The sequence below is a fragment of the Vombatus ursinus genome, unplaced genomic scaffold, assembly GCF_900497805.2.
Source record: "Vombatus ursinus unplaced genomic scaffold, bare-nosed wombat genome assembly UNPS02014810.1, whole genome shotgun sequence".
NCBI lineage: Eukaryota > Metazoa > Chordata > Mammalia > Diprotodontia > Vombatidae > Vombatus > Vombatus ursinus.
The window spans coordinates 48,551,820-48,579,038 of record NW_020954588.1 but is presented as its reverse complement, the minus strand read 5'-3'; the positions used below and the strand labels follow the sequence as shown (position 1 = coordinate 48,579,038).

At 50.3% G+C, this 27,219-nt stretch overlaps 2 protein-coding genes across 3 annotated transcripts in view; one reads left to right on the top strand and one right to left on the bottom strand.

The window, feature by feature from the left end:
- Positions 1 to 4,006, top strand: part of NCBP2 (nuclear cap binding protein subunit 2) — a 6,284-nt gene extending 2,278 nt beyond the window's left edge. The window contains exons 3-4 of the mRNA XM_027875697.1: positions 1,643 to 1,781; positions 2,301 to 4,006. Coding sequence (XP_027731498.1) covers positions 1,643 to 1,781; positions 2,301 to 2,375 — 214 coding nt within the window. The 3' untranslated portion in view covers positions 2,376 to 4,006. The remainder of the gene's footprint in view (positions 1 to 1,642; positions 1,782 to 2,300) is intronic.
- Positions 4,007 to 5,620: 1,614 nt separating this feature from the next.
- SENP5 (SUMO specific peptidase 5) overlaps positions 5,621 to 27,219 on the bottom strand; it is a 23,858-nt gene continuing 2,259 nt past the window's right edge. The window contains exons 1-10 of one of the 2 annotated variants that reach the window (XM_027875696.1): positions 23,659 to 23,875; positions 19,619 to 21,128; positions 17,578 to 17,683; positions 17,272 to 17,419; positions 16,715 to 16,762; positions 14,700 to 14,777; positions 13,039 to 13,176; positions 11,723 to 11,806; positions 10,137 to 10,187; positions 5,621 to 9,470 (exon numbers count right to left, since the gene is read on the bottom strand). In XM_027875696.1, coding sequence (XP_027731497.1) covers positions 9,360 to 9,470; positions 10,137 to 10,187; positions 11,723 to 11,806; positions 13,039 to 13,176; positions 14,700 to 14,777; positions 16,715 to 16,762; positions 17,272 to 17,419; positions 17,578 to 17,683; positions 19,619 to 21,095 — 2,241 coding nt within the window. In that variant the 5' untranslated portion in view covers positions 21,096 to 21,128; positions 23,659 to 23,875 and the 3' untranslated portion in view covers positions 5,621 to 9,359. Of the gene's footprint in view, positions 9,471 to 10,136; positions 10,188 to 11,722; positions 11,807 to 13,038; positions 13,177 to 14,699; positions 14,778 to 16,714; positions 16,763 to 17,271; positions 17,420 to 17,577; positions 17,684 to 19,618; positions 21,129 to 23,658; positions 23,876 to 27,219 lie in introns of those variants that run through there. The other variant, XM_027875695.1, reaches the window with a different exon arrangement.

Genomic DNA, 27,219 nt, shown 5'->3' with positions numbered 1-27,219 from the left:
TGTGTGTGTGTGTGTGTGTGTGTGTGTGTGTGTGTGTGTGTGTGTGTTGGAACCCCTCCCCCTTTAGAGTCACAGGGTGTGAGGGGCAGAAGAACCCCTTCAGAGCCCTTGGGTTTGGGGGGCAAAACCCCTCCCCTTCTTTACAGTCACAGGGTGTCTGCATGGGCACAGACCTTGGACAGGATCTAGGCCAAACTCCCTAATTACTGATTGCCAAATTTAGAATCTCCACAAAATGGCTTTAGCTTGAGGTCATTTTAGTGAGCGGGTCTACGTTCTCCCTTGGGCCAGGCTCATCTAATTTTTAGATAGTCCTTCTTGTTGGAAGTTTTTCCTTCTGCCATGCCTGCCTTTTTGCAGCCAGGATTGTTTTTCCTTCTGCCCCCTGGGCCTGAGTCCCAGCATCTCCCTCACCTGTGGGGGCTCCCGTCTTTTCCCTCATCTCTACAGCACGACCTGAGCACATACGCTGTACGCTCTAAGTGGAAGCCAGCCCGTTAGAACTGAAGAAGCCCGTGCAGGGTTCCCAGGTGGCTTTCTCTGTGTTTATGACTCTGTGCTGTTTGGCTGACTCCGGGGTGCCCAGGAAGCAGCTTAGTGTTGTGGCTAGTGCTGAACGTGGTATCAAGAAGTCTGCGTTCCAGTTTTCCCAGAGGCAAGTCACTTAACCTCTCTCTGCCTCAGTTTCCTCATCAGAAAAATGGGAGTTAGATTTGAAAGCCTCTAAGGCCCCTTCCAGTTTTAAGTCTGTTACTCTGTGTTCAATTCCAGAAGGCAGAAGCAGGAACAGGAGATGGATGATGCAAAATGGCATGTTTTGATTTGGGCTCAGGAAAAATCTTCATTCCCATTAGAGGTGTCACCCAAGCAGAATAGGCCAAAGAGGTCGGGGAGCAAGTCCTGCTCTTTGGAGGTCTTCAGATGGAGGTGGGCTGACCGCTGGTTGGTCACAGTAGGGGCAGGGTGCTTTTGGACAGCTGGGGTCTGAGCGAGAGGGGGCAGAAGGGAAGCACATGAGGGGTGCCTGAATCCCAAGGAATGTGGAAAGAGGCAGGTATCCCCAAGGTGCAGTGGCCTCGATAGCCAGGCACAGCTGATGAGCAGTGGGGAGCCACTGGGGCTTTGGAGTGAGGAGCGACGTGTTGGATTGCTGCTGGAGGAAGACTCTGACTGAAGCCGCCTGGCCAGGCTGCTGTTAGGGAAGGCCTGGACTTGTGGTGAAGTCCTTCTCTGGGGCAGTTTGGTGTCTGTCCTTAATTTCAGGATATTTGACATCACTCGTTCCTTTGGCACTTTCCTGAACTGCAAAGTGGGCGTCATAACAGCACCTACCTCATAGAGTTGTGAGGGTCAAATGAGATCATATTGTTAAGGCACTTAGCCTGGTGCCTGGCAGGTAGTAGGTGCTAAAAATACATGTTCCCTTCCTTCTTTCTGGGATCCCTTTTAGGCTGGTAAACTTCTTTCATCAGATTTTTGTCTTAACTCACTTGGGATCTATCCATTTGTATCTAGTAAGTCACTTTTGGGTTCAGACTTTCTTTTTTGTGTGTTCAGCTACATTTTAAAAAGTGGTTACTTTGGACATCTTTATAGACATTTAGAGAAGTACAGCCCTCCTTTCCTTAACGCTTACCCCAAGATACTACTCCAGAGCAGATGCTGAAAACGCCATGCGTTACATTAATGGGACCCGTTTGGATGATCGCATTATCCGAACAGACTGGGACGCGGGCTTCAAAGAGGGCCGACAGTATGGACGAGGACGATCTGGGGGGCAGGTAAGGTCCCTAAAGTCAGGCCTCACTCTGGTTTTCCCATCAGATTTTAGCTGCTTTTCTCATTCTGAAATATGGTTTCTGGAATTTGGGTTTCCGTTGAACTTCAGAAGCAGCAGATAACATTTGTGTCAGGGTTTTCAGTAGTTTGTTCACTGCCATTGGATTGTGGTGGTTGGAGGTGCTTGTAAATTAGTGCCTGGCACAAACCAGAGCACCCTGTTTTCTGACATGGAGGAGTTGTGTGTTATTTGAAAAGAATTGCACACGATTTGAGCTTCATCCCAAGGCTCTTATTTGTTGAGAGGATTAGGGAGCTCTGGGGTCAGCTGAGTGAGAGGCAATTGTCTCAACTATGTTGGCTGCACCACAACACTTGTCTGGGTGTGATGCTGAATGAACCATATATTCCAGAGGGACACTTGTTAAGCTGCACCCCCTGCCTCAGCTGTCATCTATGGTTGTTGTGGCATCTCATTCTCTCCCTGGCTGTGACAACATCTTCTGCTTTTTCCCTTTGAGGTACGAGATGAGTACCGAAAAGACTATGATGCTGGCAGAGGAGGCTATGGGAAAATGTGCAAAATCAACGAGTGATGGAAGCCCCTCACGTACAAACAGACGACGTTGGCTGGTTGACGGATCCCTGGAAAAGCAACGCTCACGTCCTGGAACAGCTGATGTAGAACAGGCTCTCTTTGGTTTCTCTGCGTCCACACAGGAATTCAGCCCCAGACCTCGACCTGGCTTTTCCACTCTGAAAATCATTAAATGTCTGAAACTAAGCAAGGGACTCTGTTGGAGCCTTGAGGTCTGGTCAGCTTGTCCTAAGGAACAGTTAGTAACTGCGTGGCCGTGTTCGTAGATTTTAAGCCATTGTAGCACGAGATTAGAAAAGTCTCATTATATGACTTACTGTTCACAACCTGGGAGTGGTCATTTAGGGAAAAGAGCCTCATGAAATTTGTATGAAATGAGTGTGATGATCTGTGCTCTAGTGGCAATAGCCTATAAATGAGGAGATTTATTTCTAAGCTTTTTGAAGATATCCCTTGTTCCCAAGGTGACTTTTAGCTCATAAAGATACACAGGTTATTAGGGCATTCCTAAAACAGTTCTGCCTCAGCATTAACGATCCGACAGACCCAGAGAGAGGGCTCTGCTCTAGTGCTCTGAATGGATGATGGAGAAAGAAATGTGTATTTACAGTCTTAAGCACCATCCTTGAGCTTTCCCTGGGAAGCTGGTCCAAAGGATGTGGAAGGAAACAGGATCTTCTGTGGGAAATGCCTCCTGCAGACTGTAGGGAAGAGATAGCAGATGAATTCCAGAGGTTCATTTTAACTTGGAAATTGGGCCAAGTGATGCTAGACCTGTTGTGTTTATTTTACCAGAGTGGGAAGGGAACTGGCAGGATGGAGAAGAGCCTGAAAATCAAGGGAACAAAACCTTTCTAATGGGAAAGACTGGATAAGCTTCACTTAGAACGGATTTCCTGGTCTGTGATTTGAGGCCACACCCAAATGATAGGGTCGTTCAATCAGCTTTTGCACTGCTGATAAAAGAATTGAATTCTTGTTGAACTGTGTACCTGAGATGACTCAGCTGGGATACAGTAGGAGGGTATTCACTCCAGCTAGGCAGAGAGATGTACCTTTACTGCTAAGTCTGTTGGCGCATCTGCATCTATTGGGGAGGACAGATTGGAGCCTAACTGCAGAAACCCATTGTAATTCCTTTAAAGGATTTTTATCAAAGAAGAAAAATCAAGAAGGCCTAAAGTCAACCAGTAGCTTGCCATCTTTTCAGTGGTCTGTGGCTTAGGACTCTGGGGAGGAAAGCTCTTCTGGGCAAACTTCCTTTTGCATGTTCAACTATGGCCAAGCGATCAGGTGCAGCGTTTACACAGATTGGCTTGTTTCAGGTGATCCTGACGTGTACGTTATCATCGGGGTTGGCCATATCTGTGTCTTAACTGTGAACAGGGCTTTGGGTTTGCTGGCTAGAGAAGAGGGTGCTTTTCTCACACCCACAGAAAGCTTGGCCTTTTGTTTTCCTGTGGTTTTCTTACCGGATGGTTTTAGTTGTATATTTTATTTCATTCTGTGATAAATAGGAAAGTTGAATCTCATTTAGCTCTTAATAAGAATTTTAGAGGGGAATGTGCTTTCTCTCACGAGTTACCTGGCCAGGTCCCCTTCCAATAAAGGTGTAACCATCCCTCCGTCCTTCATTGTCTGAGTGCTCCTGTTCCTCTACTTCCAAACAGGTGGGAAGGAAACAGTGCAAGTAGAATGAGGAAGGGCATGTTCCGCACACAGTCTCCAGCATGTTTGTGGCCTTTCTCCCTCAGCAATGCCTGCTGCAGCGATGGCCAGTCTACTCGCCCACCTCCGGGATGTCCAGCCCTGTCAGTCCTCACCTCCCTCTGTAGACAGATGACAGGACCACCATCTGGATTGGGTGGAGCCATCACACAAAATATGCAAAGCAGGGAAGAACCTTCGGTTTCTTGTTTTTTTAATGCCTTAGGAAACCTCAGAAGGGCTTTGTACTTATTTTAGGAATAAGAGTGTAGAGAGAAAGTGGATTGGGCTAGATACTGATCCCAGAGAATCAGTTTCTCTTAGGATCCTGGTCAGATGGGGCAGCAGTAAAGGAAGGCCTGCCCCAGGGCCTGCAGAAAAACGGGCTGACCAGAGCATCAGGAGAGAAAGGTCCTTATTCTCTATGTAGCAATAAGAGCCCTACTCCCAGCCCCAATCATCTGCAGACTTAGAGCTAGGGGAGCCTGTCTTCCTATTCAGCTATGGGAGATGGGGGTTTGGGGAAGGGCTGGGGAAGGGTGCTGCCGGAAGTAGGGACATTTCCTCTAGACGCCTTGTTAGAAATGTGGAAGTTCTGTGGTTCAGCCAGGTGGAGTTGGCTGGGGAACATAACAATCGTCGTAACTTCCTATGGGAACATACTTGGAGTTCCTTCTGACCAACTAGTCTGCAGACTTTGGGAGTGACAACCTGAATAAAACTTCTGAATGGTTTATAAATGAAATATTAGCTAAGGGTTGAAAGGTTGAAGTGAGAGCCCCAAGTCCATAACCAGCTTCCTCACCCTAATTATGACGTGAGAAGCTTTGGCCGCCATCTCTTAGTACTTCACCACTTGTTACGCTGGGTTCATGGCTTGGCACACTGGAGCAGCAGGAAAAGCCCCGATTTGTGGTTGGGAGGAGGGTCACCTTCCTCATCTCCACATTTTCTTCATGGTGTCAGGCTCTTGTCTCCCTCATTTTCTTAAAACACTGTATTTCTCTTTTGTTCCCAGTCCTTCCTACCTTGTGTTACACCATAAGGACATCTGTACCTTGGAAATAGTAGGCACTTAATATTGTCAGAACTGAATTAATGTTTTCCCAAACCACGAAACAAACTTAGACCAAGAAGCCTTCTTATTTTACAGGTGAGGCTCAGAAAGGTGATGAAATGTGCCCAAGGTCACATGGATGACCCTGAGTAGCAGTCACCTGCCTCTACTCCCCTGGTTTTGCATTTCTCAAGAACTCTGAGGCAGGGCTGTTAACACATCCAGGGTGGTCTCTACTGGGACTTCTGGCACGTTCCACATCTGATTCCATTAAAGGCGTTTGGTTTTCAGCTAGTTTTTGCCCAAACAGATTTTGGGAAGTCACTGCAAGAACCCAAGATTACTCTGTCCATCAGTTCATATTGCTAAAACTGCCAGTGTCCACTTATGTTTACTGACTGTTCATTAGTGACCCTTTTATTAAAGCGCCACTGAAAAGTTCTCCCTGCACAGTGTTATTCAACACAAAAGGACACGTATTTATAAAGTCATTAGTTTATTTCTCAAAAATATTTTACCAAGTTTCCCCCCCCCAACATTTCACTTTTTACTACATGTTTGATATTGGAATTTTACATCATCATAGCCTTTATCTACAGTATGTGTAGTTTCGTCTGATTCACTGGGTAAAAATTCATCTCTCTGAAGACCAAGTGCCTGCAAATGGACCTTTCCAATTTTCTAGTCTCTGTGAAGCAGCTTCTTCCCCTGAGGGCCTTCTCTGCCTCTTCCTTATCCACTGTCAATTCACAATTATTCTCCTCCTGGGGTACCACCGCCCATCGAGCTTTGAGATTCCCAGAATGAAGCCGTAAGCAGAACGGCAAGTTGCCTTTGTGTTCCCTCCCCATACAAACGGTCCAGCAGGACAGGTACCATTCTCCTCCAATCCAGGGAATGCCTGACCAAACCCCATTCTGAAAGGGCAGCCAAGCTTTCTGCTGTCGCTAGTCTAGTAATGGACAGCAAGCCAAATGTCTGGCTCCCCCCCGAGTCGGGTCTCCCCCTATGGGTGTGGTGATTCAAGGACCCCAGAATCCCCTATTTAAAATAAGGAGAAGAAACACGACAAAGTCAACAGGAAATGTTTTGGGGATTCTTTTCACCAATGTACCCTCTCCACGGGGTTAAATAAGAGTGGATCGTACAGAGTTTCCGTGAGCAAAACACTGAACTAGTATTGGTTGAGTTTCATAGTCTTCCCTATAGATTTATCAGAAGGCAAACTCGGGGGAAAAATCATGGCGGCAGCCAGAGGAGCACATGGTAAGTCTGAGCCTGGCTGCTCAGAGCCCATGTGCTTTCTCAGTTTGCACTAAGTACTGTTGTTCCTGAAATACAAAGCCCGCACTAACATGGATTGACCCAGGCAAGAGAGCATCGGAAGGCATTTCGGGGCCGGGTGCACAGTGATCCGACAGCTCTCCTGCCCTTCAGAGCTGGGGGTCTATTTCAGAGCATCCCTGCCGGCAGGGAACAAGGATTGCTAACACATCAGGAGGATGAAGGACACTGTTCTAATCTAGGTCACTGACCTAGTGAGTCAATACACCCACATGGAAACCGGCAGAATCTAAGGGATGGCAAGGGCTGAACAACCAGGCAAACAAAGCCCTCCTCAACAGCCATTTGAGTATCTGACCCTCGGCCAAAACGTCCTTGCTCTCCTCAACACCAGAATCTGAAATCTTTGGTGGCACGTGCGCTAGTCAGTGGAAAAGAAACAGTAACCTGTCCTGGTAGATTCCACTGTCAATGGGGCACACCTTGTGAACAGCGTGTTGGGCATTTCCCATGTAACAGCCAAGAACAGCCTGGCATCTGCTCTAATCATGCCAGAATGGCTCTGTACTGCCCTTCTCAAGGCTAGAACTGTGGGGGAGGCTTTTGGAGGGCTCTGGGTTTGAGGGTAAAAAAGGCCTTCTGGACTATCCAATGGTCATACTTTGGTTTAGCCAACAAAGAGGCTTGGGGTACGAGAGCAAAACCTCTCACACAGAAACTGTTGTGAGTCCTGAAAAACTATAAACAGATATGAGGGTAGGGGGCAAACATACGGGGGAGGCTGGGAAGGCAAACCAAGATTAACTCAACGCAATTTGTTACACTGATTGATAAAATCTCCTTTCCTTGGTGCTGCCATCACCCTCCTTGCAGCCTGGCAGCACCCACGAGGCTATCTCTACCGGGCCCACGCCCCATGCTCTGCTGACGTGGGATCTTCCCTGGGACAAGACCCAACTGGGGATGGGACAGATTCCAGTGTAAAACACTGGGGAGACAGTGCTAGGGACAAGTGCCCCTGGTCCATGGCAGCCCTGGGTATAAGCTTCCCCCCACCCTCTTCCGTGGCCAGCAGCCCCCTTCAGGTGCACCTTGTGGGGACGTTAAACTGCATTATTTTGTTCATTTTCAACACCTGATATACACCTGGGGCATGAATTCAAGTATAATCTGGAATTTACTTAGCACTTTTCTACACAAGCTTCTGGGTATCTATATACACACACTGGATTTGTTTTAACCTTTCAAAACAGACAACTCAATAGGTTCAACATGCATCTAATTATTTTCCCTTTTCATGTAAAGACACATGTTACAAAGAGCCAGATTAAATATGCAAGATCTGCTTTTCTCCACATCCAAAGCTGGGTTCATTTCTCGTACTTGACACCCCCAAGAATGCTGAGGTGGGGGGAGTTAGACCAGGGAAAGGGTTACCTAACAGGACAGGGGGGAATGAATAAGAGAGCCCAGAAATGGAGCTGCCTGCTGAAGAGGACCGGTCCGCCTTGGCCTCTCTGAACAGGGCCAAAAAAACAAAAAGGAAAACCCAAATTAAGTACTCCACACCCCTTCCCCCTCAGGCCAGGTCCTCTCCAGTCCATCGTAGTGTCGTAATATGAAAAGCAAAAATCCTGCAGTTCAATTACTAGACACGTACCAGGAGATCCTTTCTTAAAAACAAACAAACAAACAAAAAAAAACAAAAACAAAACCCAACAACAAACCAGGAATGAATTTATGTTCAAGCATAAACAAGTATCACGTCACTTCTGAAGTGCAAAGATATACAATGATCTTCATTCACTGTTTCCATCTCTACGGAGACACACCAGGCAGCGAACGTAAGGCAGAGGGCGACTCAGAGAGGACCAGCTGGCAGAGAATCCCCACCTGACTGGGCTTATCACACACAGGTCTGCTTTTCAAATGTTAAAATGTGATGCCAAAAAGGGACAGAGAAAAAAGTGCCCAGGGAATTAGTTCAGTTGCCACAGGCACCTCCTGCCCAACAGAAGTCTCAGCTATTTAAGCACAAAAGGCGTCTCTGAACACAGTTTTTCTTGATTTAAACACCTCTCACCTTCAAAATACTGCCCCCCACCCCAAGTGTGCCCTCGGGCACTGGCTAGCAACGATGCCCGCTGCCAGGGCAGCATCACGTCCATCCCATCGTCTCGGCATTCCAGTGTCTGAAGCCTCATTTTTGCTACACAGGACGAGGGCACATACAGTAACAGTCATGCAGTAAGTAACAAACTCTCAGTAAGAAACAAAAGAGCCCAGGGTTTGGCTCGGTTTAACACAAGGTCTCAGCTGCGTCAAGGAAGCCTCGTGGGTGGGCTTACTCCCAGCTCCTTCCTGGGGTTTCCATCCCAACCTTCCCAGGGGAGGGACCTCAAAGCCTCAGACAAGACGAGGGAAGAAGAAGGGTGCTGGTAACACCAGGGGCTTTGCTCAGGACGTGTCAGAAACGGTCCTGTCTGGTCTCCTGTAGGACCCCGGGAAAGCTGCATGGTCTCAACTGCACGGAATTGGAAGACAGATCCTGCATCTTTAGGTTCTGAGCCTACCTATTAAATCTGGACTCATTTCATTCTAGCTACGTTTAAAAGGTGCACCCAGTCTACGAGTTTGTTTGTTTTTGTTTTTAATATTCTGTACTGCATGCCTGGTCTATGTGCATGCGTGCATATAATAAATATTAAATACAAGAAAGAAATCCACAAATCAGAAAGGAACAAAACTGGACATTAAGAAATATGACACGGTAGCTGAAGAAACAAGTCAGGGGAGAAAAACCAAGCTGAGGTAAGCCGAGTGGTGGGACGCCACCGGTCTGAGACATCTGGGAATATGCGAAAGTGGTCAGAGGTCCGGGTAACACGGCGCCTTTGTCAGCGGGGCCTGGCCGGCCACGGCGGCTGCTCTGAGTCAGTCCAAGAGCCGGCGCTCGCACAGCTCCTTGTAAATCCTTCTCCGAACGCGCGGCATGTCTTCTTGGGAGAACTGGAAGGGCCGCTCAAAGGCCAGGCACTTGCAGTACTGAAAAAGTCAGTCCCACAAACACTGAGTGAATTCACCGCCCTCCCTGAGTAAGCCCCAGTGGTACCTCTGCTCGGCAAGGGGTTTGGACAGAGCTCTGTCTACAGCTTCCCCCGAAACAAGGCTGACTTCATGCCAACTGCACAGCTGCCTGTCCGCATCCTGGCGCCAGGGGCCAGAGATGATTCCTCGTGGCCCCTGAGCACAAGGCCGAGCGGGGGGGACATTCACCCCTTCAGTGCTGCCCAAAGGCTGAGAAGTGTGGCTGACTTGTAACCAATGATGTCTGGCAAGAAAAGAGCAAGCATGCTTTTTTATCCCTGTTTATGGCTAAAGGTGAAAACTGGAAATGGAACAATTCTAGCCCGTTCTTCGGAAATTAAGTAACAAAAAAATCCCAAACAAAGCACCGAACACCCACACCTGGAAAGGCATCTCCCACTAGGGAGCCCCCGAGGGCCTTGGCTCACTTCTTCTTTTTTTTTTTTTTAAGTGAGGCAATCGGGGTTAAGCGACTTGCCCAAGGTCACACAGCTAGTACGCGGCAAGTGTTTAGTCTGAGGCCGGATCTGAACTCAGGTCCTCCTGACTTCAGGGCCGGTGCTCTATCCACAGCGCCACCTAGCTGCCCCCTTGGCTCAGTTCTTGAAGGACAGACCTGCTTACCTGGAGCACAAAGACTCCACAGTCACTGTCGTTTTTCTGTTGTGGAATGCACTGACAAGTGAGAAAAAAGACGAGTGTGATTTAAGCAGAACCGGCCTCCAGGGCTCCCGAGATCCCCAGGAGGACAACAGCTGGCTGCTCTTTTGGGGGCCCCCTCCCTGGAACACCCTAGCTCTCTCTCAGTTCAAGTGGGGGCCACCGAGCACACTGCTCACCGACCCTCAGCAACGGACACCTGACTGAGTAAGAACTGAAGCCCTCTGAAGATTAACCTCTGTGGCACTTCACAGCTGCCGTCTGCATCCTGAGCTGCAACGTGAAAGTCGTTCTCAAGCAAAGCCCCTGTTCTGAGGCCCCTGACCTTCCACAGACTCTGCTTAGCAAATAAAAAAGAAAGACAAGGACCCAAGTGATGAGCCCACCTGTCGTGCAACCTACGGGGAGTGCTGGAATCCCCACTGGGAAGGCCCCTCTCTCCTGTGCCAAGCCGTAGACCCCCGACCCTTCTAACTCCCCCAGGAGCTGCTTCGAATCCTACACTCGAGGGCTCACCTTCCCCACTCAGCCACAGGGAAGTGGGACGAGGCCAGTGCCTCTTACGTCTCCCAACGCCTGTAGATTTGAGTCAAAACTGGCAGAAACAGCCCCACCGCACACACGCTTTTTTTTTAAACTAGCAGCTTCTTTTTGCTAACTATAACTAACTATATATATCTATATACGTGTGTGTGTGTGTGTGTAACTATAAACTGTAAGGAACTAACAATAAAAACTGAAAATAAAGAAATCCTACTTTGCCTTCCCTAGGAAGGCTAAGCTGTGTTTCCCACATTGGTTCATCTGTGCCAGGGTCTGGAATTAGCTGGCTAATGGCTGGGGAGCCTTGGAGGTGCAATATGGTCTAATCCCTTCTTTCCCCCTATTCCCAGCCAAGGTCCAAAGGTGCCTCCCTGACTCAGGCAGAACTGGGGTCTGATTCCTCTGGAAGAGAGGGGCACAGACAAGATCCTGACCCACTCGCTGGAGAGCGGCTTGGGCCTTGAGCTATTATTTCCCCCTCTCCTCAAGGCACTGCACCCCAAACTCCTTCAGGTCACTCTGACGATTCTAATATTAACAAGGGGGTTCAGCGTGGGGGGATTTTTCTGCTCATCTGGCTCCTGCTCCACGCTCCAAGTCTCTCCCCTTCCACTTTAACAACAGCCGTCTGTGGGAGAGAGACTCCAACCTGGCTAATTTAGGAGAGAAGCAACCTGAAGGGCCTGAGGTGGGGCAGTCATTGACCATCAGGCCTTCTTGTTCTTCCATCCTTCACACACTCGCCTCTCCAAGAGGGGCTCCCAAGCCAGAGCCTTGGGGACGATGGGGATCCTTAGCTCGAGGGAGCCGTGAGGTGGGAGAGAGGGCAGAGAGAGCCTACCATGAGAAGGACCATGCTCTGAGTCCAAGGGCCTTGCTTTGGGCAATGGGTGGGCCCAGCGGGCAAGGGAAGGGTGGTAGAGAGCCCCGAGGGTCCTTGCGCCCCGGCTTCTCTATCTTTCACGGCCCACGGCACTCTCCCTGTGGCTGAATGCGCCCCCACTCACCTTTGTAACAGCCGTCTGCCAACCCTGCAGAAACTCGGGTCGATTTTTTTCTCTTGCTTCAGTCAGCAAATACTTTCTTATATTCTGATGAAAAAGAAACCGAGACACCCACGTTTGCAGGTGGGTCTGAGAAGAATGGGACTCTCCCCTGGCCACAACACTCAATCCCACTCAATCGGGAAGCATTTGCTGGGGCTTTGGAGCAAGGCACTTGTGAGGGTCCCACCCCCAGGAATGATGCCTGCCTGCCTTGAGGAGCTGACCTCCTAGGGAGTTGTTTCTTTTCCAGATTACCTCCCGACATCTGAAGCGAGTGAGCCATGGAACTAAGGAAGCTTCCAGGTGATTGAGAGACTGGAATGGGGCACTAAAACAGCTCAAAAATTGTCATCCCTTCTAATGGAGCGAAGGGAGTGACAGAAGAAATACAGCAAATCCGAAAGACAAAAATATGCTCTCAGAAAATCCTCCTGAAGCTGGCTCCTGGGAATCCCTGACCTCCCTGCTGAAGACACAACAGGTGAGCTTCCTAAAGGCCTCTCCTCACCCCAGGGGTCAAGAACCGACACTGACTGGTGGGAGGGATCTCGGGCCGAATCACAGAATGTGGGGACGGGACAGGGGTCAGGCAGCCTGGCGTTCCTTAAGTCATGGCCGGGGGGGACCAGCGGCCTGTCTGAAGCGGCCACGTTCAGATATAAATATCCCACAGAAGCCCCGACATCCAAGTGCAGAGGGGCACCAGCTCTCCTGTCTGCCTCGCTCTGCCCCGGGACGGCCCTGACTGTGTCACAGCCTATGAGGCTCACGAGGTGGGCGAAGCCTTGGCCACCATCCCCTCGGTCAACGACGTCTTTAATAAAGGAAGCCACCTCCCACTGCCCTCACAGCTTAGCTTCTCAGGGCAGATGCCGAACACGGGCTGTCACGCTTGTTGGACGCTCTAGGTTTGGAACTTCCTACGCTAACTGCCTCCAAAGGACTCCTCAACAGAGTGGCTGAAGAAATGGGGAAAATGGAGAAAGCCACAAAGCCGTGGCTGGGCCACCGGCAGCTGACGATGCCGCCGTTCACGAGATCCCAAAGGCTCATTTTTGCTAATATGGTCTAAAAATCTTATCAATGGAACTACCTTTGGCTGAAAGTGCCCAGGGGGCTCAGGGCAGAGGAGCTTATGGATAAACGAGATGCCAGTGCCCCTCAACTATCTGGAGGCTCCGTGATGAGGAGCTGACCACACAGCCATGGCCTCACCCACTGGAGGCTCTCAGCTGACCACAAAACAGACAGTCTTCAGGAAGCATGCCTTCACTTACCTCTACACAAAACTTAAAATGAATGCCTTGGGAGTCATAAAAGGAAATAATTCGATTTGAGAGGGTCACAGTAATGAGAGACCAATGGACCTCCAGGTGAATGGGAATCAAGAGAAGGCTCTTTTTGAACAAATCCACCTGACCAGGAAAGAGAAAAAAACTTACTGCCACAGGATAGAGTCAGAGTAACTACAACTGTTACCGCCAACTCCCCTGAAGACCCCCCCCCAACATGTGTGTATCTACACAGATACCCTGCCCCCTGCCCCATACACATGCGCATCTAAAGCACCCGTCTGCACAGAGGCTGGGTCGTTCCAGGGGCTGACCTCTGACTTGTGACCTCACAACCCACCAACACCCTCCTCAGGCAGAGCAGGAAGGGGCCAGTAAAGCACAGGTTGTACTGGACTCTAAGGATGGACTCAGGGGATGACCAGCTAAGCTGGATCCACAGAACCTCATCCCCCAAAAGGGCTGGCAGCTGGAAGAGGAGTCTGGAGACACAACTCAGGAAGACCACCCATCTCCCTCGAGCAGTAACACAGCGTGATCTGTCTGCCTGTGCAAAGAGGGCCCACAGGGATGAAACCCCAGGTCCACAAGCCCATTGGCCACTGGGAAGATGCCCGAGGCCGCTGCTCCTTATGCGGCCGAAGGATGTTTTGCTGGGGCAGGAGGCAAGCTTAACTGAGAAACGTTCTACTCTAACCCTTCTTTCCTTCCATTAACCTCTTTTTTGGCCAGACTTGTTAACAGGACAGACTACATGGAAAGGATATCGTCAGGTCCTGCATAACACGACCTCCAGCCACGATTCACTGACTGAGTCACCTCAGAGCTCTCTCCTGGTCGTCGGCCCCCCCCCCCCCAATCTGACCGCTCCTCAGTCTCCTGCATCCAGGCAGTGCCCGGTAACAGTGCATGCCCCTCTGGGCGCTATCCTGGGTCCTCTTCTCTTCTCCCTCTATCCTATTTTGTTTGGTGATCTCATCAACTCCCAAGCTTTCAATTATCATCTCTATGCAGTTCTCAGGCCTACTGATCCAGCCCAGATCACGTGACCCTGGCTTCTTTGCTGCTCCCTCTCTCAGCCCGGGGCATTTTCTCCAGCTGGGCCCCAGGTCTGGGGCCTTTCCCAATCCCCCTCAGTGCTGGTGTCTTCCCTGTGGGATCTCACCAGTACCGCCTGCACAGGTCTTATTTGTACGGCTGTTTGCCTGCTGTCTCTCTCCCTGGAAACTGAAAGTGTCTTTTGCTTTTCTCTGTATGCCCAGTCCTTAGCCCAGAGCCTGGCACACAGCAGGTGCTTAATCCAGGCTTAATCACATGGTTTGACCATAAGGTCCAATTCCCACCATGGACCCTCAGTATTTCTTCCACCTGCTCCAACCCACCCTGCAAACGATGTGCGAGTCCCAATGCCCCAATTCACAGAATGTCTTCAGGCTGGGGTCTGAACTACTCTAACAAGTCCGTCGATAAAACCTCCAGGAAAACGCACAGCCTGATCTCTCCAGGGAGCTGGCGGCGCACCGGTCCGCTGGCCTGCAGGCTGTTACTGGGCACGGCATCTCTGCACTGATTCAGCCCTCCAAGGAGAAGAGGCGAGCGGCCGTTTCAGACCGAGCTGCTGCCCCGAGACACGTGGGACATCCTACCTTTTTGGTCCATCTTTTTACTCCATTGTATCCTTTGGTTACCAGCTGTCTATGGAAAAAGCTGTTGAAGAAGTGAACCTAGAAAAGACCAGAGGCAAGCAGCCACATTAGAGGGGGAACGCCTGCTGCCCGAGCTCTCAGGAGGCTGCTCAGGACAGGAAGGATGAGCCGGCGTGTCCAGGGACCTCCGGTGCTCCAGGAGGACTTCCATCCAGCCCTCACACACCAGGCAATAGCATGCCCTCCTCCCCCTCCAGATGTGACTTGTTGTGTTTCAGTTGTGTCTGACTCTGTGACCCCACTGGGGGTCTTCTTGGCAGATACCGGAGGGGTTTGCCATTTCCTTCTCCAGCCCATTTTATGGATGAGGAAATGGAGGCAGATAGGGTGAAGTGACCTGTGCAGGGTCACATGGCCAGCGAGCGTCTTGAGGCCAGATCTGGACTCCCTGGCACCTATCCACGGCACCATGCTGCCCTGGTCTTCCTCTCTTGGTCATTTCTCAGCTCTCTGCCAGAGACCCCCACGCCCGTACAGACAACCCCAGCCGCTCCCCAGCTCCAAACAGCTGCTGGACATCGCCCCTGGATTCACCAGCTCCCCTCTCCAAGCCTCTTCTGCCTGCCCCGTCGGGTGTCGGCAACATGAGCCCCCACTGGTCTTTAGGTCCTCCCTCTACTGCGTCCGTGCAAGGCTGTGGGGCACTGCCTCAACATGGCTGCTTGCTGCTGGACTGTCACTGGAGCCGGGTGGGAAGGGGCTTCCTCCGCTCTCGCGCTTCCCCACCCCAATCCATCCTTTGTTCACACTTATACAGAGGAGACCATGTCTGGAAAAGCACTATCAAAAATGGGGGAGAGGATGTGGGAAAATCGGAACACTGATGCATTGCATTGTTCGTGGAGTTGTGAAATGATCCAACCATCCTGGAGAGCAATTTGGAACTATGCCCAGGGGGCTATAAAACTGTGCGTACCCTTTGACCCAGCAATAGCACTTCTAGGGCTGTATCCCAAAGAGATCGCACAAATAGGAAAAGGACCCACATGTACAAAAATATTCATAGCAGCTCTTTTTGTGCTGGCAAAGAATCGGAAATTGAGAGAATGCCCATCAATTGGGGAAAGGCTGAGCAAGTTGTGGTATATGAATGTGATGGAATACTATTGTGCTATAAGAAATAATGAGCAGGCTGACTTCAGAAAAACCTGGAAAGACTTGTATGGTCTGATGCTGAGTGAAGTGAGCAGAACCAGGAGAACGTCGTACACAGTTTAACAGCCGTGTTGTGCGACGACTAATGTTGATAAACTTAACCCTTCCCAGCAATACAAAGATCTAAGACATCTCCAAAGGCCTCGTGATAGAAAATGCTATCCACATCCAAAGAAAGAACTAGGGAATTTGAATTGCTAATTTTTTTCTCTTCTGTTGAGTTTTGTTTTCTCTTTCTGGTGGTTCCTCCTATTGGTTCTAATTTTTACTTACAACATCATTAATGTGAAAATAGGTTTAATCTTGGGGAGGGTGGTGAGAAGGAAGGGGGAGAAAAATTTTAAACTCAAAAGCATATGGAAGTGATTAGTAATAAATCAAAATAAATTAATAAAAAATTAAAACAAAGAAAAGAAAAGCACTATCAAATGTCAGCTGTTCCAGTCACCAAGGTGACACCTTCTCCGAGTGACATTCCACTACTAAACCTTGGAAGCACAAGCTGACGACGTCCAGGCCTTCCCCAGTGGACTCCCCCTCCTGCCCCTTGCATACCGTAGCCCCACGGGGCTGACGCCTGCTCCGCCAGGCCTGGGCTCCCTGCTGCGTGGCCCCACTACTCCTTCCTTCCTCTAGGCTCCGGTGGGGTGGTCTACACCATACCCAGACTAGCTGAACCTGCTGTGTGTCCGCTTTCTGACCTGCAGGGATCCCTCTGTCCCATTCATCTCCACCTTTGGACAGCCCCCCACAAAGATGCACAGGACAGGGGCCCTCCTCTACTAAGGGGCTTCACTTACCTTGTCTGGAACAGCGTCCATTATCAGCTCACCATACATATTGATTACCTGAAAAAAAAAAACCAAATTTTAAACTCCTGTTGAGCTGAGGGACTTACAACTGATTGCCCTTTCTGATGAATAACTTAGACCAGAAGAGCGCACAGTAGCACTAACAACTCTGAGAGAGAGGGCCTGTAACAAAGGCCCCTCCTCACAACCACCACATGAGTTCTATCCCCATTTTACAGAGGAGGAAACAGAGGTTCTGAGAGATGAAGCCATTGTTCCAAGGTCCCAGCACCAGCGACATCAGAGCCAGGCCCGGAGAAGCCACCTGGGACGGCCCATTAAAGGGGGCTTCTGAACTATAGAACAGACCGGAATAATGTGCGGTCCACAGTGCCTGCATACAGCACGTGCCTAATGAATGGTTATGGACTGACTTGCCTGGGCCTGTGGCAAAGACGGGGCAGGTAACCTGCTCAGACGTCCCCTCCCCCGGCCCCTCCGTCTCAGAGCTCCCTCATTCTCAGCCCGACAGCTGGCTCCACCCTGAAAACGTCATCTTCTCTCACCTGGTCATTCAGCCAGTTCTGACCGTCCAGCGTCGCCAGGTCATCCATGTCCAGCATGTGCCTGTTGTAGAACACCCGGAAGTTGCAACTGGAAGATTTGGGATGCCTGGCCCGGTAGTTAGTGATTTCCCGATTGATAAATGGCTTTCTGAAACAGAGGTGGATTCAGGAGGAAAGAGTGAGTGAGGGGAGCTATTGTTCCCTCTGCTGCTCCATGCTGGAGAGAGAGTATTCTGGAACCCTGGCTCGGGCACACAAGCAGCACCCTTGATTTCCAGGGATCCCAACCGATCCCTCTCTACAAACCTATTGGAAAAGTCTTCATTAAAGACCTCTTTCAGCCTTCCGAGAACATCTTTTTCACAGAGGGGGACCAAGCTGCCATACTTCTTCATCACCTCATCCAGGAATCCTAAAGACACATAAGAAAGGCTTGTAAAGCCAAAAGAAGGTGACACACTCATCAAAGTTGACCAAAGAATGTGAATGTGACACGTCACCTGCACCAATGTTCTCTGACCTCTGGAAAGGTCTTTAAGAGTGAAAGGTGCTCTCTCACTCACACAGAAAGCTAGAAAAGACAAGACAGCAGCAGAACCCCATTTGTGGGGACTCCCCTCAAGGCTGCACCACCAGCTTTGGCTCTTTTAGCTGGGTGGGAGAGGAAGGTTCATTCCCCAGGTTCGGCACCCAACCCTGCCACAGTTTTCACAATAGAGAGGATTCCCGTACCAGAGTCTAAAACGATTTCAAGTAATCCGCAAGCTGTGTCATCTGAACGACTGTCAAAGAAAAACCTCAACCAAAGTCAAGCACAAAGGAACTGCACGCCACGCTGTGCCCGTGAAGGGCAGAAGACAAAGCTGCCAGCCAGCGGAGGACTGTGCCCCAGAAGGCAGATGTGGCACGCCACCTCCTCCGAGAGGCCGGGGCAGGGGCAGGCAACGGGCTCCATATCTGCAAAGGTCCGCCACCCCGCCAGGCCTCCCACGGGCTCTGAACTGGCCTTCAGCTTCCTTCTCCTCGAGACCAGAGGCGTCTGCACTCCCTTCCAGCTCGGGCGTGTGATCCCAATGCCCTAAACCCTCTGCTCTATTTTTCATGTTATGCTTCATGTTATGTTTATGTTACATTAGCTCAGACATCTGAGCTAATGTTAAAAAGACAAAAACAAGCCAAAAGTCCAGCCCACTGAATTTCATTTTCTAATCATAAGCATGGCGTGCCCATTCGGGAAAAGACAGTCCCTTTCTCTCCCAAATTATGAATTTTATTGAGGTTCTGTGACCGGGACATAAAAATCTGAAGAGCAGCTACCCAAAGGATTACCCTGTGCTAAAGGCCTCTGAAGTGGAAGCCTCCCGGACTAGGAGAACCTCTGCCCTCTGCCTGCTCTACCATGCAAGGACACAGGCAGCCCCCAAGGTCCTCAGCCAACAACTGAGTGGGCCAGCATGAGGGAGGGGCCCAGCAACACCGACCAAATCCACAGAGACAGCGACCTCTTAAAGAAACTCAGCCCCTCGCTCTTTCTCTTGACATCAGGCACGCCATCTCCCCAACGAGGGGGCAGGCCGCCTCACCAATCAGCAAAGACCCTCCGCCTCACATGGCATCGGCAGCGGCTGCTCGTGGCTGCCCCTGGGGCAGCACTGTGAAGGGGGAGGGGTTCTCCTCCTCTCTGGCAGCCGGGGACGTAAGCGGGGCCAACAGACGTATCTTCTTCGTGGTATCTGGGTCACCTAGTGGGCCCCAAGAGGCCGGAACGAGCGCTGAGGGTAGAGGCAGAGCTCCCCACCCTCAGGTCGGCTGCTCTTTTTGAGCCCCCTGTCTGCACTTGTAAAACGGGGGTAATTCCTGCAGGATCTACCACACTGCACTGCTGCGAGCACTCCCTAAATGCTCACTAACCTACCCCCCCCGGCTACGCCACTAATCCCAGCTCTGCCTTCTAATGCTCCTAGATTAGGTGACTGAAAGAACAAGGCCTGCTAGGCACAGGGAAATAACCTAGGATGTTCAAGTCCTAACATCCTACGGTAACCTTACAAAGCTACGCAAGGCCCCCCGGTCCTCACTACGCAGACGAGCACCTGGGGGCCACCTACCTCCCCTGATAGGAAACTACCCGGCTTGCCCCCCTCGGTCACACTCCCGGCCACCCAGAACACCTGGGGTTCGGTGTGCTGGGCTCAGAGGAGAAACCTCCGGCGTCTCTCTTCCAAGAAGCTATTGGAAGGGAGAGGAAATGGGGGCACCGTGGGGAAATACCTTAAGAACCCACTGGACCCTAAAGGCCCTACGTCCTTGGTGTGGGGGTGGACGGGCGGACGGGCAGCGCACATACCACAGAGGCAGGAGGACAGCTCTTCGTCCTTCACAGGCGATGCTTTCTGACCACTCTTTCCACCTCCCACTTGCCGGCCCCCTTTGAGTCTGGTTTGTTGTGAGGGGGCCTCCAGGGGGTTTTTACAGTACGGGTGGTCCAGTAACTTGGCACTGAAGATGTTCCGGGGGCGGGGAGCCTCCGCCTCCATGTGGCACGGATTCCCCACGTCCTGCACAGTCTTTGTGGACGCAGGCTCTTCCCCGGGGAGCTCGTTACCACTTGGTGTCTTCTCAGGCTGGGCAGGCAGAGGCAGCTTTATCTTGTCATCCCCGACGTCCTTTGCCTGATCATTCTGCCCCACTGTTATGGTTTCTGGTTCAGTTTCTGATATGAAAAGGTCCCTGGAGTGTGGCCCCAGTGAGAGGATCTCACCGGTCAGTCCAGTGAAGTGGGCAACGTTGCCATTCTGCTGGCTGGGGAGGGTCTCCCCCCCACAAGGCTCTGGGCCTGACCCAGGGCTTCCTCTGGCTGGGCCACTGGGTGTACGTGAGTTCTTTCCCTTTGCGGTGGGCCCTGGGGCACTGCAGTCCATATCTGGGAAGGGAGGCTGAGGGAGGTGAGAGGGGCTGGTGGGTCCTGAGTGAGGGAATGAGCTACAAGTACCCCCCTCGCAGCCTTTCTGGCGCTTGTCCCGACAGTCCCTGGCGACCTTCTGCATCCAGCTCCGCTGCTGGCCTTTCCGAAGCTTACACGCTCTGCTCCTTGATTTAAACTGTGGGGATCTCAGGATCCGGTACCGAAACCTAATCATGGACAGTTTCTTATACACCCGAAGCAGTGATATCCTTTTCCCCCTGCGGTGGCTGAACTGGGGCCTTCCCGGAATCAGGGATGGCTGCTCTGGCTCCATTCTGTTTGGGTCCAGCCCTTGGTAGCAGCTACAGTAACAACCATTTCCCTTATGGTTCCTCAAGGTGACTAAGGTGGGGCTGCTCTCCACCTGGCCCTCCCCACTGGCTGTCCTAAGCCTGCCAGGATCCTGGTGGTCAGTCCTCTGCCTACACCCATTGGCCTGACCCAACACACTGCCTACTGGCAAGCCAGCTGCTGCCTTCTGGAGCTCCTCCTCTGGCTGGCATTCCTGGGCGGAGTTCTCAACGGATGCCGGCAGGCTTCCAACGAGGGGCCCCCGGATGTGGGGGCTCACGGTGCCCTTTCTTTTCACGGTGCCAGGGGCAGAGTGGCTATGTGGAGCAGCCGGAGCGGCACGGGCCTTAGCAGCCAGAACCGTTTTCTGGCCCCGCTTCCTCTGGAGCCGCAGTGCCTTCCTCCGACGCTGAAGGGACCGATATAACCTGTGCCAGGTGCTCCGGGTCTCCTGCTTGGCATGTAAAAGGCAGAACTTCTTAAGGCCCTCAAACCCAGCCGCCCACTTCTCTGAGAAGGCTGGCAAGGGGCCTCTTTTGCCAAGCAGAGCTCTTCGCTGGCCTTTCATTGTTCTGTGGCATTATGGGACCTGGATACAAAGCTAGGAAGAGAAAGAAAGTTACATTTTAGAATAGTCATGAGGTCAAGGTCTTGAGGAGAAGGTGGCATGAGAACAAACGAATGCTGCTAGCCCTTCCTTCGGCCTCTCTTCAGAGATGGTCAAACGGCCCCAGTTTCTTGAGTCTTGCCCAAGGAGAAGAAAGGCACCAGTAGTAGCATACCTGAGCCCTGGCACAGCCAGCACTAGGGGATCAGACAAGAAATACGTAAATTCATGCCTGCGTAGGTTATTATAGAAACACATAAAACAGCTGTCTGAAATGGTCAGACTCAGGCTTACTGATTGTGTCAGGCTGGAAGGGAGATCCGCAGTAGAGACTTAGGTTTGGCTTTAGGGCTGTTCATAACCATGGCCGTGATTCAGGCGAGGGAGGCTTAACCTGGGGTCTACGGATGTGGATGTATACACACACACTTTGACAGCTGAATTCAGTATGACTGGTTTCCTCTGTAATCCTATGTTTTCTCTTTTATGAATTTAAAAATATTATTCTGGGAAGGGGTCCATAGGCTTAATCAGTCTGTCAAAGGGTGTCATGACACTACAAAGGGTGAGAACTATAGTTTAGACTGAATCAATTCAATTCAATAAACATTTATTATGCACTTACTCTGTGCCAGGCACTGTGCTAAATGCTAGGGATACAAAAAGAGGTAAAAGATCGTCCCTGCCTTCAACGAGTTCATAATCTACTAGGTGAGACAAGATGTAAGTAATAAAGCAAGCTCTATACAGGAAAAACAGGAAATCATCAACAGAGGGCAGGCCCTGGAATTCAGAGGGATTGGGGAAGGCTTCCTGGAGAAGGTGGGGTTTCAGCTGGGACTTAAAGGAAGGCAGGGAGGTCAGCAGTCAGAGCAGAGGAGGAAAAGTGTTCTGGGACTGGGGGAGAGCCAGAAAAAATGCTGAGAGCTGGAGGGTTTTGTTCTGATCAGCTAGGAGGTCAGGGTCAGTGGACCAATAAGATGGATAATGGAAAGGTGAGAGAGGGCAGGTCATGAAGGGCTCTGAATGCCAAACAGAACATTTTCTATTTGCTCCTGGATAGGGATAGGGAGCCACTGGAGTTCAGTGAGTAGGGGTGGGGTGGGTGGGTGATATGATCGGACCTGCATTTTGGGAAAATCACTTTGGTGGCTGAATGGAGGCTAGATTGGAGTGGGGAGAGACTGGAGGCAGGGGATGGATAATGGTTACTGCAATGGCATTCAAAGGAGGGTGACCTGTCAGGTGAGGAAACTGAACACTTGAACCATCAGGGAACAGATGAAGGAAGTGGGGATGTTTGGCATGGTGGTATGAGAACTGGGCTCCAGGCTGAAGGCCTTCCTGTCCTTGGAAGAGGGATCAGACCTGTCCTGCTTCATGCCAGGAGGGAGGGGGATGGGTGAATGCCATCAAGAGGCAGCTTTGGGCCAGACTGGGAAAACTGTTCCCCAACAATCACAACTGGCCCAAAGTGGGATGGGGAAATCCTCTATTCCCTCAAGCCAAGGTGAGCCCAGGGGCCAGGTATGCTGGCTGAATTAGATCAGTCTGAGATTCATTTCAGGCAGCAGCAGTGCATTGGAAGGACCCACAGTCACCAAACCAAGTCATTTAATCCCCAGAGTCCTCATTTGTAAAACAAAGGGCCCAGACCCTCATTTCAAGGTCTCTTTAGCTTTAACAATTATTCACCTCAAGATGAATGCTTCAACCTGAAAATTTTGACTTAGACTATGTGGAAAGCCTGCCAGAAATACGTGGGTCCTCCACCAACAAGATTTGATTTATCCAGGTCAGCAGTTATGAACCTTGTTTGTGTCATGGACCCTGTGGCCAGTCTAGACCACAGGTTTGGAACACGAGTCTGAACCAGATTAAAATGTAATTGGGAAACATTGAACAAAATAGACAAAAATGCAACCAAATTAGAGAATGTGAATATGTGGTTTTCTAAATCAAATCCCCCTCTCCCCACCCCAGCATCCTTGTATATGGTTCAAAGGCCCTTGTTTCTATCTGACTTTGACAGCCCTGATCCAGACCCCTTAAATGTATAAAATAAAACATATGAGATTACAAAGGAAACCCATCACACTGAAATAGAGTTGCCAAAATGTTTGTAAACACCAGTTAAGAAACCCAGGATTACCATTAAGGATGTAATGTAATGAAATCCTCAAAGAAGTGGGTACTGGGACAGGCGGGAGCACTGCTCCAGCATACACAGCAGTGGATGAACCCAATGACCATAGTCACCCGTGGAGGGGAAGGGTGAGCCTCTGCAGATGACGGACATCAGGAACAAAGCTCGTCCTCCAGGGTCATCCCCGGGGTCGTACATTTAGAGCTCACTTTTCACCTCCTACTTTTGTTTCCCCTAGTGAGGAAATCGAGATCCTCGGGTCACACATAGGGAGACTGGATAGAAACCCAAGTCCTCTGAACCTAAAGCCATTAGAACGTGAGCAGTGCTTAGCACAGTGCCTGACACATAATAGGTGCTCAACCAATGTCTACTTACTGATTCTCGCTTGCAGGCCGCTCAGGGGTCATGCCACTGAAAACCTTAGGGAAGACCACCAGACAAATCCTCAGGCTGACATAATTTCTCAGCAGCTTCCCACATTTCACCAAAAACTGGCGGGCAAAGGTATGGAGGAGGTGGGGGCTGCAGATCGGGAAGCTGGGCAGGTGAGGGGTTCACGGCCCAAGATCTCCACACTGGATCTCATGGGGCTGCATGAGATACTTGGAATCCATCCTTTCCAAGACTGTGTAAGAAGATTAACATAATTGCTAATCCGTCTGATGGGCTAAGAGGATTCTATCTTGAAAAGACCAATTAACATCCCAGTTACATACAGTGATACTGTAATGAACCCCTCATCATGACAACTTCACAACTGACTTTAACAGAGGAGAGGTAACATTTCCAAATTAGACAAAAGCTTTCTTCACGACTTCTGAAAGAACGCCCCTGGTTTTTAGGGGCTGTTGTATCAGCAGCACTGATAACAAGCCAAGCAGCATCAGAAACAGACACTTCCACCACCACCACCATCACCAAGACCTGGGTTCTAAGCCCTGTACACTGGCTGTGTGACCTTGGACAAGTCAGACTCCTTGGGCCTCAGTGCCCAGAACAAGGGGGTTCTGACTAGATGTTCTTCAAGTCTCTTTCTGACCAAAAATTCAATGAAACACTCAATCTGCTTAGAAACACCTGAGGCCAAACATTTCAATATTCAAAAACTGTTAAGATAAACAGACATCTGGAACGAAGGCTTCTTAAGGCTCTCTGAAACACTAAGTTACAGAGGAGTCACTGCCTGTACCAGTGGAGGGCCTCTCCATAGCCAGAGTGCCCACACATGAAGCATGGTGGCGCTGCTTGAGGGCAGCAAACTGGGCTGTGGGCCGGGGACCTGAGGAAAACACTTGACTTTCTTTCTCCAGCAGAGAAATCTGGAAAGGCCACCGGCTGATCCCAGCAGGATACGCTCTGTGGGGACCATCAGAGCCCACTCCTCTCTAGCTGAACACCCAGCCTCGAGAGGGGCCACCCCAGTGGGCGCTTCCCACGCCCCTCGGGCTGTCTCTGCTCTGGGGCAGACAGGAGCTCAGTTCCCTAATGGCCAGGGGTGAAAATTCAACGTAGCAGCTTCAGGTTATGAATCCTGGGGTTTCCACTCCTCCTTCCCAAAGCCAGAATGGGGCAGCAACTTAACTGAGCTCAGTTTAGAGACACCCAGAGAGCTGGGGACTCTGACAGAATACCAAGGAGGCTGGTGCCATTTCTGGTTCAACCACTAAATGCATAGTAAGGGTTCTTTGGGGGTCTTTGTACTTAGCTACCTCCTTCCTCAAAGAGACTACCACACCAGCGTGTGGAAAATAAACTAGTAAAATTCCATTACAAAAAAAAAAAGCCTGTGGCAAAAATAAATCCTGGCTAAAGCCTCCTCTAATTTAAAGCAACATTTGAGACTGAAATAAGTAAACAGAAATCGCTAGTTTCCTGCAACAGATAATGGTAGATCAGGAACACAGAGACAACAAGCATTAATTAGGCACTTACTGTGTGGAGACATTTGAATTCTAAAAAAAAGAACATAAACCTCTTTTCCAAAAATGAGTGGTGCTAAACATTGCCAAAAAAAACAAAAAACAAAAAAAAAGCCGAACCAAACCTAACGTGCTCCAATCTGTGGATGTGTTTAACAGAAATGGCCTTAGAAGGTCAGGGCCATCAGATGAAGCCGGAACACGAGGCCTGGGCTGCCGCCAGCACTCCTGCATCCCAACTTGCTGGGAAGGGGGCCTCCCAACACAGCAAGCAGATAAAGCAGAGCAAAGAGTAGCAGATTCTTTCACTCTGTATTTTTGATAAGGCTTGTGCTAGCACATTAGTAACAAAATAACATAAACCCAATCTGAATTTTCCTTTTCTTTTTGGATGCTGGGTCTCCCTATCTTGCCACATGCCCAGCCTCAATGCTGCTCCATTTTCCCAATCTGGGCCATTCGCCTTGCCTTAGGCAGCCTGGTGGCCCCCCTGCTCCCAGGGGCTTAGAATCCCAGAACTCCAGGGATCCACCAGCTTCATCCTCCCCCAGCATCAAGGATTTCAGGCACGTGCCACCACACTTGGCCCAGCAAATGGGAATTTCTTCATGTACTTTTGAAGATTGGCCTAACACCATACCAAAACAAAACAAAAAAACAGGATTTAGAGTCATACATTAAGAAATGTGGGGCAGCTAGGTGGTGCAGTAGATAGAGCACCGGCCCTGGATTCAGGAGGACCTGAGTTCAAATCCGGCCTCAGACACATAACCCTTACTAGCTGTGTGACCTTGGGCAAGTCACTTAACCCCATTGCATAGCCAAAAAAAAAAAAAAGAATTGGTGCTAAAAATCCACTTGAGATTCGGCTCTTTTCCCATCATTACAAGTCATTAACTAAATACAGCTACATTAGGATCCAAATTAGCACTAGCCCTGTGATTTCAATAACTCGGGGGAACTCCCATGTGAGAACACTCCCTCTGTCAAGGTAGGTCAGAACCTCTCTGAAACTGAGTCTTAGAAACTCTAACTCTAAACAAGCTCTGAGCCCAGAACACTGAGAGGTAAAGGTACCTGCCCAAGGTCACACAGCCACACACATCTAAGGCTGGATTAGAACCCAAGTCTTCTGACTTGGAGGAGGGTTCTCTACTGACTACATTATGTGGCTTCTACATACAGAGAATTCTATGGAAACTGTTTCAAATTATAAGGAATATATTACTTCAGAAGAAAAACACTGTAAAACCATAAAAAAAGAAAGTCTTCCTTTAATTCAAACTATCCAAGCCGGCCTGGACAACTCTTGGGCCCTGAGGAGAGAAAGGGGTAGGGGTGGGGCAGGGACACTACCTGAGGCAGAGAAGGGCCGAGATGACTGGATGTGATAGCCACAAGAGACTGAAGGCAGCCTCCTCAGTAACCCAGCAAACACCGATTAGGGAGGGAGAGGGGCAACAAAGGAGGAAAGAGAGTGGGTCCTGATCTCAAGCAGCTCTCAAGCCACAGGTGAAAGGACTGAGGCGCACAGAAGTGCACGAGTCTTCGCTGACATGGGGAGGTAGAGCTGGGGTCTGAGCTCAGCTCTTCTCACTCCAGAGAGAGAAAATGAGGCGGCGGAGGCAAGGAATTCAACCCCCTCAGGACTCAGTCTGACTAACTGATCTGTAACCTTCTTCCCACCATGGAAATGGAAAACCAAATCACAGGAAGCAAGAACAATACTCAGAACCTCTAGAACCTCCCAGAACACCAGCTGTGTCTCAGCGGCTGAGATGGCATTCTGCCCGTGAGGCTCACCAAGGGGGAACCGTGGCAAGACTCAAGGCCCCCCTGGTGCTAGAGCCTTGAACGAGTGACCCAAGACCTCCAAAGCAGCGGCAAAAGCCCATCTGGGGAAACTGAAATGGTTTAGACCCTTTCCAGTCACAAGCAGGGCTGGACTTGACAGGCTGGACTATAGCTGCCATCCATCCATCCATCCATCCATCCATCCATCCATCCATCCATCCAT